Source organism: Heterocephalus glaber, unplaced genomic scaffold (genome assembly GCF_053883595.1).
Source record: "Heterocephalus glaber isolate CG9 unplaced genomic scaffold, H.glaber_assembly_v1.0 deba00000347, whole genome shotgun sequence".
In the NCBI taxonomy this organism is placed as follows: domain Eukaryota; kingdom Metazoa; phylum Chordata; class Mammalia; order Rodentia; family Bathyergidae; genus Heterocephalus; species Heterocephalus glaber.
In genome coordinates, this window is record NW_028258143.1 from 61,374,250 (window position 1) to 61,389,441 (window position 15,192).

General features: G+C 38.3%; 1 protein-coding gene and 1 long non-coding RNA gene across 12 annotated transcripts in view; one reads left to right on the plus strand and one right to left on the minus strand.

Moving 5' to 3' along the window:
- The window catches only part of Pde1a (phosphodiesterase 1A), a 309,018-nt gene that overhangs the window by 63,073 nt on the left and 230,753 nt on the right, over nucleotides 1-15,192 (minus strand). For all 11 annotated transcript variants that reach the window (XM_004868172.3, XM_087201204.1, XM_087201247.1 and 8 more), the window contains one exon: nucleotides 2,636-2,818. In XM_004868172.3, coding sequence (XP_004868229.1) covers nucleotides 2,636-2,818 — 183 coding nt within the window. The remainder of the gene's footprint in view (nucleotides 1-2,635; nucleotides 2,819-15,192) is intronic.
- The window catches only part of LOC110346352 (uncharacterized), a 323,700-nt gene that overhangs the window by 41,831 nt on the left and 266,677 nt on the right, over nucleotides 1-15,192 (plus strand). The gene's annotated exons all lie outside the window — the stretch shown is intronic.

A 15,192-nucleotide genomic window follows, 5' to 3' on the forward strand; every position in this document is an offset into this window, starting at 1 on the left:
ATGAAAAATTAGAAATAGAAAATTAGATGGAAATGAAGATGATTTCCCTGGCATTGGAAGTATGGGAGAAACCTTTCATCTAGTTGCCCACTTACTTCCATAAATAGTGATATATGAAAAAAGTTTCTGAAAAATAATAATGAATTTCTTAGGAACCTACAAGTAAGTAGTGAAAATATGGTGGAGTATTTTTGGAAGTTTTCACTCTAATTACAAAACATAATTTATAAACCTTAGGAAAGCCCTGCTACCTCATGCCAGGCACTGTACTAGGGAACAGATTATTTAGTGGAGAGCAAGGAAAACATACTCTGCATGGTTTATTTTAATGTGAAGTGATAAAAGATTTATAACATTATTCCAAGGGGTGATATTTCAGAGGTGAATTACTGGTTGAAGCAATGACTAGAATATTCAGAGTGATTGAGGAAGGCCTCTGGAATGACAGGAAGGGCCTGCCAATGTTGACGGTGGGAAGAATCATTTCTGACAGAAAGAATGTAAGGATTAATGGCTCCAAGACAGGAAAAACTATAGAGATGTTCTTGGAATTGAAAGTAGGCTGGCACTGATGATCAGGTAAGGATTGCTAGAAAGTAAGAGGGGCCTGGATAGGCAAGGCCTAGTTACCAAGTGAAACAGAAAGCCGTCAGATGGCTTTAACTTTAAGGGTGACAGGAGCTAATTTATCAAGTTACAAGATCGTTGTGAATGGTGTGTGGAGAGAAGTGAGGGAAGGGTGAGCCAGTGAGAAAGTTATTGCTACACTTCTGCTGTCAGATAACAGAGGCCTAGATTAGGGGCCCAGGAAGTAAGTAGTAGTTTAAGGGCACATTCAGGTGAATTGACGGGCCTTGCTAAAGTACTGAATCTTGAGAGGGAAGCACCAGGAAAGGAAGCAACAAAGCTTCCAGAAGCCTTTTAATTTTCAAGATTGGAGATCATTGTTTTTGAAAATTCAAGACAAGCATGTCACTAATGGAGATTCAACAGTGATAAAATAATTTCATCTCTAAATGCTGTAAGGATATTAATTTTAAGCTTGCTTACTAGTTACTTTGGGCATATTTTTATATTACTATAGCATATTAAATAAAATTTGTTTTGAGTAGTATATGAAAACAGTGGAGATTTGGCACGTCAATACATTTTATCAAATTTTTCTTAACCTTGAGTGGAAATGCAAATTTGCTTGATTTTCATGCAGAGTTTGTATTTCTCTTTGGTTTGCCTAGTTCTGCAATATTTCCTCAAATGAACGAGACAAAATATATATTCCTTCAGCAAATCAGACATGCTCTTTTATTTGTGATTCTCTCACTGACTTTTTAAAATATGCTGTAGATATTTTTAATTTGGTGCTATGGGAAATAACCTTAACACTTACGTTGTTTTAAAAAAATAGGAATATGGTTAGAGACATTCTCTCTCCTCAGCCCCACCTCCTTACCTCAGATATCTGGTCCCAGGGGCAGAATTGGAAGAAGTTCATGCACCAAGGAGGGTGCGTCAGATCACCAAACTAGTCACACTATTTGTAGAGTTCTTTTATATAAGCCAATTTGATACAGTTACATTTGAAAAGTAATTTGAATAATCACTCAGAAGATGTTATTTTGGATAATATAGCCACATTACAGAGTATTAGAAGCTTCATGTGCTATGGTAATAATACATCTTTAAATTGCATAGTATTTTTCATGTAGTGCATTCTTATTTACATTTTTAAAAACCTAAGTGTCCATCCCATTGTTCCTGAGCAGAGTAAAGTTAAAGTTTGTAAAGTTTATTGGAAATAATGGCCACAAATATCAACAGAAAAACACTGTAGTCTCCTTTAAATTTGAAGCACATCTTGAAAAAAATCTGTTTCTCATTTTCTTTAAAAGAAGTTTTAAAAAATTTTAAATAATTTTTATATATAACAATTTTTTAATCTAAGAGATTTTTGATAACTACTTTTCAACTTTGTCAGGGATATTTATTTTGGGTATTATTTGTAGTTTTAGTTATGAAATATCTTGTTTCCTAGAAAGAAAAATAAATTGTGCTTTTAAAAGTTAAAAGAATGTAGAATTGGGTCATATTAACAATATGTTTCACATTGGAAATGCTAGTGATTTGATTCCATGCTCTAGGAGCCATTGGATATCTCTTGCTCCAGTAACAGAAATATAAAATAAATAATCTTTTCAAAGATAAAAATGAGAGTTCCTACCATGAAGAAAAGATCTTTAGGGCAGAGAAACACCTGCTTGACTTGGCCATTGTAGAGTTAATTTTATTAATATTACATTTTATTCAGGTAAAATTAGTTGTATAACATATGAATGTGTTAGCGCTCTTTTGAAACAGTTATTCATAACCATTCATTTGAGACCTGTCATTCAAAAACTGCTTTTGCTTTCAGTCTTCATGTCAGCTTAACATAAATAAAAATAATACACTCAGGATAAGGTATTTTTTTGTTATAGGTCAATTTATCATAAAGTTCTAAATCTGTTCATTCTAGTTATATTTATGTCTGTAGTTTTCTTCCATGAGTAAAATAGAGGCCTCTCATAACTTTGATATAATGAATATATTTGCTGCCTTTTGGATTTTGTTGTCTGCAGATACCAACAAATTTACCTACCTTTCCACGAAAATTCCTGCCTGGACAGCATGCACAATGCTTCGGAATTTAGGTTTTTCCTCTGGCTTCTTTTTTGTCATCCCCATTTTCCGTGTAAAGGTAGAAGCCAACCAGTCGCGGACTTCCGATGGGACCGAGTCAGTCTGAATGTCACTGAGCTCATCTTCAGTGTCGAGCAATCTTCTACAGAAATTCATACAGAAGAAACATTAGAGAAAAGTGAAGAAAAACTGATATCAAGAAAATAAGCATCACAGTGGGATTTTAAAAACAGCCAATCACTCTCCTTAATGTGAACAATTTAAAGAAAGAAAAAATGTTAAGTTAACATTTGGAAATCTCTTATTTTCTCAACTTGATCATTTTCTGAAGGCAAGAATTAACAGACACAAGCACAGGAACCTTCCCAAACACTGAAGTACAATACCAATCAGTGATTAACGTCATTAACAAAACCAAGAAAAATTAGGAAAGAGAACTCATAAACAGATGCCTGCTATTAAAGCAACTGCAGTAGAAGGAACAGAGGGGGTTGAAGTTATAACAGTTGTCTTATATTCAACAATTATATATACAACACACACATGCCATGGAGTATATGCTTTTTGAAGAAGGTTATGGGGTTCCAAAAGTCACAGGCGCTATTTCACTGGATAAGCATCTCTCAATTTTAAATAATAGCCACATTTAAAATATTCTTTCTGGTATCAACCTCATTGATTTTAAAAAGTGAAAAGGAAGAAGAAAGTAAGGAAGGTAAATGAATTACAGGTGTACCTTGGTATCCATGGGAAGCTGATTTCGGGACATCCCCGACCCCCAAGGTATTCAAATTGCCTCTCATGGCCGAGATAAAATGGCGTAGTGTCTGCATTAATCGAAGCACATCCTCCCGTATCCTTCAAATCATCTCTACATCACTTATAATACTGAATACGATATAAATGCCATGTGAATAGTTGTTATACCGCATTACTTAGGGAGTATTGACTTTCAAGGAAAAAAGCTTGTACAGTCTTTTTTTTCCTGAGTATTTTTGTTATGTGTGTGTGTGTGTGTGTGTGTGTGTGTGTGTGTGTGTGTGTGTGTGTGTGTGTGTGTAGTCAAATCCCAGGGGTAGAAATCACAGAGGGTTGAACATATCTGGAAGCTCCTTTTAGGAGACTGGGCTGGGAAGTGGAGGAAACTCCAGGGAAGAAGCAATTCTGGCTTCATGGGGTTAGAGCTACCAGAACAGGAAATGAGTGTGAAGCAGTGAGATGCACTTGAAACCACTGCCCCTCCTGTGTGAGCGCCAGGCAGGTAACCTCGACCAGCTGCTACTGAAGAAGGAACAGGAAAAATGTCCTTATTCTGAGGCCTGTCCGCTTCAGGAATTAAGAGCTCCCTAAAGGTCTGATGGGCGAGAATGTGCAAAGACTTCCCACAAAACACAAAAGCAGCGTCACACAGCAGAGGGGCTGCACCTCTAGGAGGAATGCAAGGCAGCTCTGCTTGTCTTTGATTTGGATATTTCCTTCTCATGGCACTGATTTAGTAACTCAGAGCTCTTCGCAGCACCCATTAGCTTTGACCTTTGGGATCAGCTGGCTTTGATAAATCTCTTTGCACAGAATAAGGCCTCAGGGTTACAGGCTGATGAAGGGAAGGCAGCCAGAGTCTGAAGCATTTACTAAAGCCTCAGGGACTAGCTGCACACCATCTCAAGGAGCCAGGGACAAAACAAAGGGCAGAAAGGACGAGGGCCACCCGAAAGACCAAAGAGAGGCTGGGAGGACACTCTTCAGAAGAGCAAATCTTCATGTTCTTCACATGACCTCCTGGACGCATGCAGAAGATGGTTATTTGCCAGTACTTCTTTTACATGGTATTCAAAAAGCACAAATACTCCATAAAAAACAAACATAATCTTGAGTGCAGGAGTTATGAAACTACACATATACGTTTCAAGGTAAAAGAGACATATTTGGATATTAACGTTAATTAATACTCTATGCTATTTTTAATTTGTTTTCGGTTCTTATGTGTGGGTGATTTTGATTTTCCTTTAAAACCCCAATACTGTACTTCCTCACAAAACTTTTTTTTCGCCTTTTTGCCCATTTTAAACTAGATTCCTTAGCCCAGTTTAGCAAGATTTGTACCACATGACTTTCCTTACTTTAAAGTTATGCCATTTCTCTTATCTGTTGTACAGAGATCAGATGAAGCCACAGAACACAGAATAAGAATCACTGTGGTGTAATCTTGTGATGTCACCATGATCCAAACATTCTACTGCTGCTTTGTTTTTATCACCTGATCTAACTAGAATAAGAGATACACAGTAATGGTTGCTGATTTCGCCACGGCAAATTTGGCCTTGGTGACTTCAAGGCAGTGCATCCTGAACTCATAAATATCCAAGAGAGATCATCAAACATGACAAAATCAGTGTGCAGAAAAAATAGTCCTCATATGAATGTATTATTCAGGAGTCTGGCAGTCCTTAGTTATGAGGGATGAGGTTATTTATTGAGAAGGAAAGAACTTAATTTCAGGGAAAAAAGTGATATGGATTAATGACTGGGTATAGGAACAAAGGAAGTAAGCCTATAAAGAGAAATGCATGGAATATGCTATTATACAACTGAAAAAGCAAATCTTGAAAAAGCAACAAATGCTTCTGCGGTGGTTAATCTGATGTGTCAACATGAGTCTCCATACAGTCCAGTTGTTTGGTCAAATACCAGTCTAGATGCTGCTGTGGAGATCTTGTTTTTCAAATGTGCTGTATACTTCAGTCAGAAGACTGAGTGGAGCAGAATAGCCTCCAGGGTAGGGCTGGGCCTTATCCAATCACTTGTAGGCCTTAAGCAAAAAAGACTGCAGCAGCCCCAAAGAGAGAGAAAGGAGTTTTGCCTTCAGACTGCGATATTAGTGCCTCCCAGAATTTCCAGCTTTCTGCCTGCTTACAAATTTCAAGCTGCAACAAACATACGAGCAGTTCCTGAAATCAATCTCTCTCTAGCATCCATGAATATTGTGTGGTAATGATCGGTGTAGCTTATACATCAGAAGATGAAGGCTCAGCTGCCTAGGAATATTTGTCTAAGAGAGCATATCAATCCTACTCTGGTTTTAAGATATAATAAAGCTTCTACTTTTTTGCTGTGTAGCACAGGCTGGCCTTAGACTCATGATCTTTCTGCCTCAATTTCCCCAGTGCTGAGATTACTGGTGTGTGCCACTCTGCTCAGCTAGAGATCTTGTTTGCAGCTGACTAAAATGCCTTAAATTATTGTACATCTAAACACCCTGTTGTTTAAACATTAAAAAATATTGTCAATTGGTCTCTTCTCACATGGATGAGATATGTTATTATATATTATATTAGGTGTCATATATTATTATATAATTTATATTATATATATTATATGTATATTATATATATTGTGGGTGTATTGTGTTACAGAGGATTGAACCCCAGGTTTTCGAGTTCAGCTACATTTCTAGCTTTTTCTTCTCTTTCTTTTCTGTCCTTCTTTATTTTTATTTATTTTGAGACAGGATCTTAGTCAGTAAATTGCCCAGGCTGGGCTCCAACTTGCCATCCTCCTGCATCCGCCTCCCAGTGCTGACATTACACTGCTGACATTCCACACATGTACCACCATGCCTCGCTGGACTTAGAGTTTAATGGAAAGAGATTAAAAAGAGAAGAAAGCTGACATAATGGATTAATTATGAAAGGAAACACTACTTTAAATAAGATAGAGGGGCAGGGAAATTGTCACTTGAGTTAAGATCTGAAGGATGAGAATTACGTAGAATAAAGTCTGGAGGACAGAATATTCCAGACAAAGGGAAAGCAAGCGAGGAAGCCCTGGGCAGGGGCAGTACCACCATGTTGAGGGACAGCAAGGAGGACACATGTGGCCAGATTGTGCTGACAGGAAGCAGATACGGATATCAAGCCTTAAAAGAATTTTGTCATATTTGCAGTGGATAGCCATTGAGATGTTTGAGCAGAATGATATAATTTATATTTCTGAAAGACCACTGCAAATTCTTTGGGGATTTTTAAGAATAGTGTTTTCAGCTCAGTGCAAAGGCTACAATGATCTGGGCACAACTGCAAAAGTAGTCTTTCATTTTGTAAATTCATTACTTTTCTGCTCCTTCATTAGTAGACATCATTTCTCCTGTATACCCCAAGATACCGTATAGCATGCAGTTCAAAGCCCTAAGGCATTTTATTACTGTTTTCTCAAATCATAACTACTTTTCTTCTCCCTGCCCCCCTTATCTGAGTCTCTTCTTCAGATAAAAAGGTTACATCTCTCAGTGCTCTTTTATCTACTTTTCATATGTATAATTGTCCCACTAAGCCCCCCCTTTTTTAGTAATGCCTTTGCCTTTATTCTGTTTGGTTACCTTATTTTTACATACAAAGTGTTTTCCTTCCAAAACACTTCACTGTGTTTTTCATACTGTCTTTTAATTTTGTGGCTTTCTATCATCTTATTTTCCTCATCCGCGTGCTGCCTGGGTTGTGTGTGCCCATTATCAACTCTTTGCCTTGCATTATTTGTTTAGAGCCCTTATATCTTTATACCACATTTATTTTTTCTACAGAAGTGATATTAATTTCTTAAATTTACAGGAAGAGTTCATAAATAATTTCGTTTCTCTGGCATATATTCTTTGCTATTGGTTTCCCATCCTTTTTCTTTCATTCTAATAGTATTTTTTCATGGATACCGTTTTTCTTTTTTTTTTTTTTTTTTTGCTCATGTTTGAATGCGGCTTTTTTCTTACTGCATCAGGAAAGTGAAGGGCAAGTCTGGGAGAATGTGTACAGTGAACAAGAAGAAACCCAATGTGAGTCAGGATGTGCACCAGTGTGTAAAAACTGGTTTAAATTTGCTGTTTCTTCTGCCTACAAAAATGGGAAGTCACGGGTCTGCATCTCCAAGATTCTTCTCAGCTCCACAGCACTGTGCAAAGGCCTGTGCATGTCTCCAACTGACATCTGTGCATCTGTCTCACTGCTCTAGCACCCAGTGTGGCATGGGGCAACCTCCATAGTCTGCCAATACACGGACCTTTTTATCCTGGGCAGAGTTTCTGTATCTCCTTTGAAGAGTCAGTGACATTCTCTAGAGAACTCTATTTTGTGCTCACTAGCTAACAGCCACAATCTTAGGCACTTCCTTCATTTAAAAAACAATAGGTTTAATTTTTTTCAGAGTACTTTTAGGTATGCAGAAAAATTGAAAGGACAGTGCAGAGTTCTCATACAACTCATCTCCATTGTACCTTCACACATTAATAAGATATGATAAGATAATGATGATAATATGATACCTTATTATTGGTATCTTGTGTTTTGTGGCATACGTATTCCAATCAATAAGCTAGTATTAATACATGGTTATGAATTAAAGTCAAGAGCCTACATTAGGGCTTACTCATCCATCATGTTGTATACTCTATGGGAGTTTTGAAAAATGTATAATGAGATGTGTCTACCTTTATAGTATTAAACAGAAACATCCTAGTGTCTGGAAAACTTTCTCTATGTTCCACCTATTCATTCCTCCTTCCTCTCCCCACCCAGGTCCGTAGCACTGACTGATATCATTACCACCTTCATAGTTGTTTTTCCCAGACTCTCTTACAGTTGCAATCATACAGTAAAAGGTTTCCTTGTTTCAGATTGACTTTTTCAATTAGTAATAAGCATTTGAGGTTGCTCTATATCTTTTCATGGCTTGAAGGTCATTTTTATTGCTGAACATGATTATGATTATATGATGTTCTATAATTTTATAATTATTATATGATGTTCTATAATTTTTAATGAATTCTGGAATTGAGGATATCTTTGTTGCTTCCAAGTTCTGAGAATTATGAGTAAAGTTCCTACAAACATTCATGTGCAGGATTTTTCAATTTATTTGAATAAATACCAATGAATACAATTACTGGATGATGTGGTAAAAGTTGGTTTGTAAACATATGCCAACTTGTCTTCCCAAGTGTTGCACTAGTTTCCATTTCCACCAGCAATGCATGAGAGGCAAGTCAGGAGCGTCTCCTGCCCAGCCGACTGCAGTCTCTTACCTGGCCTCCTGGCTCTTGTCTGTCCGTGACCATTTGTCTCTTCTTCCCTCCCCCCTCTTTTGGTGTATGTCAAACCAAGTCATTGCCTATTTCATAAAACCCTACATAATTTATCTCCATCCATTTATTACCAAGTCTCCATCCTCATTTCTCTACCAGTTCACTTTGCTTCTTTGGTTCCAGCACCTGCCCTTCTTGCTGCATGCAGAGCTACCCAGCCTGCTTCTGCTTCTGGGCCTTTGCACTCACTGTTCTCTGCCTGGACTCTTACTCAAGAGATTGGTGGGAGTCATTTCCTCACTGCATTCAGAGAGAAGGTGTCCTCGGCCTTAATTCTGTCTTTGTATCCTGCTATAGTCTTCTTAGCACTTACCACTACTCGATGCCATACCTTATGTTTACTAGTTTGTTTATTCATTCAGTGTCCACAGTCCCATGGACTGGACTACAGAGAGTAGGTCTGGTTTTTGTGTACTGTTGTATTGTTCGCATCTAAAATAGTGTCAGGAATAGAGTAGGGGGTCAGTACTCATCAAATGATTAGAAAATATCTAGAAATAGTTACACTGAACTATTACAAGCGATTATCTTTTGGAGAATAGTGTTAGGATGGGAATGGTAGAAGGTCTAGTCTGGAGTTCTGTGTCCTTTGCTGTATATGAAGCAGGAACATACTGGGAGTCATTTACTGTTACCACTCATCTCTTTCATTGCATTTACTTTGCCCTTCAATGATCATTTATAATTTTTGGAACAAAATATGAAGAGACAATGTATTGCTTTCATGCCTAGAGCCAAGGAACTCAGTATTTCTGTCAAATACTAACTCTTTTTATGTTGATTTATCAAATAGAGTATAGTAAGAAATTCTTAATGAACACATAAATAAGTTGTAGCAGAATCATTAAGATGATTATTCCAGTTTGAAGAGAAAAAGGTTGAAAGTCAGATAAATCCTAAATTTAAACAAATTTTAGAAATAAACTCCCCTCCATCGCTCTCTCTTTCCTTTAGATTTTTCCTTTCCTTCACCCCTGCTTTATAGTCTGTCTTCCTCCCTCTCTACACCACAAGGTTTTGTTGATCTTCAGGTTTCTGATCAGGCTAGACAATGCAGGGATAAAACTTACAATATAATAGGAAATAGCAGTTCTGGACTTTATTATAGAGAGAAAATTATCGTAACAATTTTTCTGCACATTTACCTAAGATGCAGCTATATCTTGGACTTACATAAGATTATGTCACTAAAACGTAGACTAATTGTTTTTTTGCCTTTATTTCATTGTGAAATAAACCTGTGCAAGAAGGTTGATAAAATAAGATCTTAAATATGACAATCAATTTTGCTTTCCAAACATTCAATAGCTTGATTGCTCTGCATCCTACTATTAGAAGGGGGAGTGAGCACAGATGTTTACCCTGAGCACTCTTAAGAAATGAAGACTTTGTGTTTAAGAAAAATAACACGATGAAAACATAATGATTAGTGCATTTTCCTCAGGAATTCTTAAAATGCCCTCCACAGAGAAGAAACAATAAGAAGTATATATGCAAAATGTTACCCCTGGTGACCTTTGAGGAATGCTGTCGCTACTGGATATGACTCTTTCTTTTTTTGGTCCCAAAGGAGGCGATAAAGCATAAAGGGAGAGGTCCTAAACACAGGCTATGTGTGAGCTGTCAAAACTGACCCCACACCCCATCAGTGATCAGCTGATTCTTGAAAGCTATTTAGAGTCCAAATTGTCTCCTAGAATCAGATGACACATCTCCCACAGGGCTTATATTTCGAACTAGAAAGTTTGCAGGGAAAGGGAAGTAAAGAAGGAGGTGGCCATGGAAGAAGAGGTCATGGGATTTTGACTCTTAGAATTATATGTCTGTGAAAAGTATTTCTGTCCACGCTGGACATTTAGAAAATAGTTACCCAAGTCCCCACAGCTATTTCCAGGCAACTGGTGCCCACAATTACATTTTCTAACATTCAAGTTCTGGTGTGTGCAGGAGAAATTGGTTTCTAGGTTTGAAAGTTTCTTTTTCCACTATTATACTATTCATATAAAGGGCATATTTTGACACATGACCAACTCATTCAGTTCTCTGATGGGCTCAGGGCATGAGCACACTTTTTTCCACATACCACATAATTAATATTTTTAAATTACTTACCAGGTAAAAACTCGGTTACAAGTTCTATCTTCTACCTTTTACTAAGTTCCATAAAAGGCTGATGAGTTGGGGACATTGACAATTCTCGGCTCTTTGTGTGACCAGACTGGGCCAGCTGTCTGCCCTGTCCCTGCTGCACCTGTCCACTGCCCAGACACTTGTTTTGCCAGCCTCTCACAGAGACAAGTGGACCTTACAACCTCAAGTCTGATTTCCATCAACCCACTCAGCCTTGAAAGTGGCTGCTTCTTGGCCACACTTCAAGATGGAGGGTGCACATCAAGTGTGCCTCTGCAGTAGGAAATAACTAAGAAAGAAACTCACTAAGACACAGGAGATTGGGTTGAGCTTTTGAGCAGAGAATTCTGGGGTCTCAGTGCTCAAAATATGGTAGAGGAGCACACTAAATAGAACAGGAAATTCCAGCATCCTGTACCTGGGAAAGGGAGAAGAACATTGGCCCTGGGTTCTTCTTGGTCTTGGAGACCAATAACCCCGATGGAGGGGCACCCCAAAAGAGACCATCAGTGGGAATCCCTGGCATGGGAGAGGGGTGTTCAGGAAACCAGCCCCACTGTCCAGTGCTAAGGGTGGTGCTGAACTCCCAGGTTCCAAACATCTTCCACAGGAAGCTCTTCCAGGACATCTGGGGGGAATTCAGAGGAGTTTCTCTGTCTCCAGTATGGACATTCATTTGGAGTGATTCCCTCACAGGAGAATCCATTAGTGTTATTTCTTTGATGAACACACATCTGTGCTCTGAGCTGCCTGCACCCTCTACTCCAACCTCCCTCTAAACCCCTAAAGGTTATACTAATCCTTCACTCAGGCTCAGAACTACTGAGGATGGAGATAGCTAGTGATGCTGGAGAACTTTAGTACTTGTATTACAAGCCAGGCAAGGAGTCAAGCTATGGCTCATTTAACCCTCATAATACCACCAGGAAGAAGGTAGAGTTATAATTATCATTGCCTCCATCTTCCTGATAAATAAATTGAGGCACAGCTACCTTAAGTGATTTGCTCAGTTATACAACCAGGAGTAGGCATGCCAAATTATGAGATGAAGCCTGTCTGACTCAGTAGTCTGAGTCCTTAAGTGCTGAGGTCTCCTCCACCTCCAGTGGAGGTGTTTCTGCAGCATGTACCCAGGCATTTTCCATGTTCTTCTTCCAAGGTACCTAGGGTGTCTTCACATCCACTCACTGACATCTCTGCCTTGATCACTGGACTTAGAAGTTAGTAGATCTTTTGCAAATGCAAAGAGGACCAAGAGATGACAATGACACAGAAAGAACTCCCCAAGATGAATGTAGTCATTATGCACTGTAAGCATATACTAATAAAAATAAAAACAAAATCACATTTGGCAAAACAAAAAATACCTTAAAGGCGTTTGGTCCACCATGGAATTTTTGATTGGAGGAAGCTCAGATTTATTTCCAATGCTGGTACCCAAATCAACCTCTTGTAAGGAAATGACTCTATATGGCAAAATTCCAACGTAGCTTAAAGTACATTAAATTCAGTGTCAGGATGGAAAAGAGGAATATGCCATATCTATTGTCAATAACCTACTTTCATAGCGCTAAATACATTTCATTTAATTCTTCCAGGCCACCAATGGAGCATGCTTTTTTATTTATTCCCTGTTTTATTCTAAAAGAGATTTAAAATTAATTTCAACAGTTTTAAAAAAGATATTTATTTCCTTTTTCTCTCAACCTCATAGCTTTGATCATTGCTTCCTCTGATTTTGTTAGTCTGTTTTTCTGTTTTTAAAGTGAGAAGATGGCCATTCTACATGAGAGTGTGAACACTGGGTGGGGAAGTCAGTTATACTGCCATCAGATCAGTCCTCAAGAGGCAAATCTTGGCTAAAATGAGGTTGACTAAGGATAGGGCTGAAGTCAAATCAAGGCTTGAGAAGGACTTGGTGCTTCCTCTGTACTCACCCAAGGAAGCAGGGCCAAGTCAGAGGGAGGGCTCATCCCCGAGGACTGCCAGAATGGGCCCTACAAATGTTGAGGGAAAGCTCTCAGGAGCTGAGCTGTTTGAAGAACTGGAATCAAGATTATATTCTGGAGTTGTTTGTGGACGGAAATGGGGGAGATGGATAAGGCAGAGAACTGCCCTAGGCCTCACTGATGACTCTCAGCTTCCCACCAGGGAGTCTTCTTTGCTCAAAACCATCTCTGAGAATATTCCATTAGGCACAAAGCTTAACATTCCACTAATTACCAAATCCTTGATTAATAAGCATTCTCTGTGGTTAGGAAAACTGCCTCTGGAGTCAGATTCCTGGCTTTATCATCTATTAGCTGTGTAATCTTGGGAAAATGCTTTGTGTATGAGTTTCAGTCCCTTTGTCAGTACAGTGGAGATGCCAGTATTAGAGTCTGTAGTGGTGTGGAGGTGAGAATGCAAAGGACCAAGGCACAGAGAGCATTTAGACCCGCATCTGTCCCACCATGTGCCCTTGGTGTACGCCCAGCCAGTTACACAACTGCATGAATTAGGCTAAGTAGATTTTCTGTGTCTAACATGTAGACAAAGGAAGATATCATGGTGTTGGAAATGCTTGAAACAAGGTGGAGAGGAGATAATCCAAGAAAATGTTAGGGAGCCAAAGAAAAGTAAGGGTTCTATGGGTTATAAAGAGGCACTGTGAGCAATCTCCAAAAATAATTTTATCTTCATTAAAATTTCATTTAGAATAGGCAAATTCATAAAGGCAGAAAGTAAAATGGAAGATACAGGGCTGAGAAGAGGAAAACTGGAGAGTTATTGTTTAAGGAGCACAGACTTTCTCTTTGGGATGATGAATTCTGGAGGTAGATGGTGGTGATGGTTGCACAACATTGTGAACACACTGAAATACACTGATTTGTATGCTCAACGTAAAACTTACCATTTTAATTATTTTGATATGTATTTTACCATAATAAAACAATATTTAGCTGGTATTGATTTTCCTGCCCCACTTTCCAGAGAATAGGTATGTGTTTTTCCTAATCAAAGGGCATTCCATGCTCCAACTGTGTCCTCTCCAGATTTCCTAAGGGCTTCAGGTTGAAGATAAAGGTGGGGCTCCTCATCTTGGGACTACCCCGAGCCACACACTTTTGATAACACATTAAATTTCTAACCACCAAGCTTTTAATGTTCTCTCTACACCTCTTTTTGCTTCCAACCTCCTCGTGATATCCTCTAGCCAAGTAGTTCTCAAAGTGTGGCCGGGACTAGAGAAATCAGCATCACTTGGGGCCCTGTTAGGAATGGGAAATCAAGGATTCTAACAAAGACTTACTCAATCAGAAATTCTGGGAGAGGACCCCATCCCTTCTCCCATTTAACAAGTTCTCTAGGTGATTCTGGTCCACACTAAAGTTTGAGAACCACTGTTCTCCCCTTGCATCTTGCCAACTAATAAAGGCTCTTTGCCAAGAAAAAGAGATTTAATTCTTTCTTAGGACATGAATTTAGCAGCATTGCTGGTTTGCATAATGTCCATTATTTCACTGCCAGTAATGGAGAACATTGATGAGTTTAAGGGGCAGGTGGAAGAATTATGCAAAAGCATCTTCACTGATAAATCCTTATTTTGATGTTACAAGTGGGAATTATCTGTATGAAAACTTGGTTGCAAAATAGAAAAGTAAATTATTCAGCTAAGCAGGCTGAAGGATGAGTAGTAGAAAGAGCCAGGGTATATGTGGAAGACGGGAGTGTGAGGGAAAATGAGGAATATATTTCTTTCTAAATCCATGAGGGCAAAATGGTAGAGGTGATGACAACAGGAGTTAACTGTAGTCAAAAAGAATAATAAAATAATTATAAGTGTATACAGAATATCCATAAATATTTATTAAATGAATGAATAAATGTATAAAACCATAGGCAATGCATCTTTACTCTTAGAGATTATAAAAATATTTAGGTATTTACTATAATTATTAGCTCACATGAGAAATAAAATAATTTTTGTACCTTTTAATGCATATGTTTATATGTTAACATTTTCATTCAGATTCTGTTCCATGTGTGCAAATGTTATCAAAACACAGTTTAATAAATATTCCCTGTTACCTGCTGTGTTTTTCAGTACTGTCTCCATCACTCACCAACTCAAGCTATATGTGACTCACAATTACTTGAGGAATGACAAGAGCTTTGTCCTTTCTTTTGAGTTTCAAAAGGTAGGCCCCATGGAAGAATGCAAGGCCCAGGCAAAGAAAATAGAATATTTGATGAGTTCAAGCCAAGTTTCCATGCTT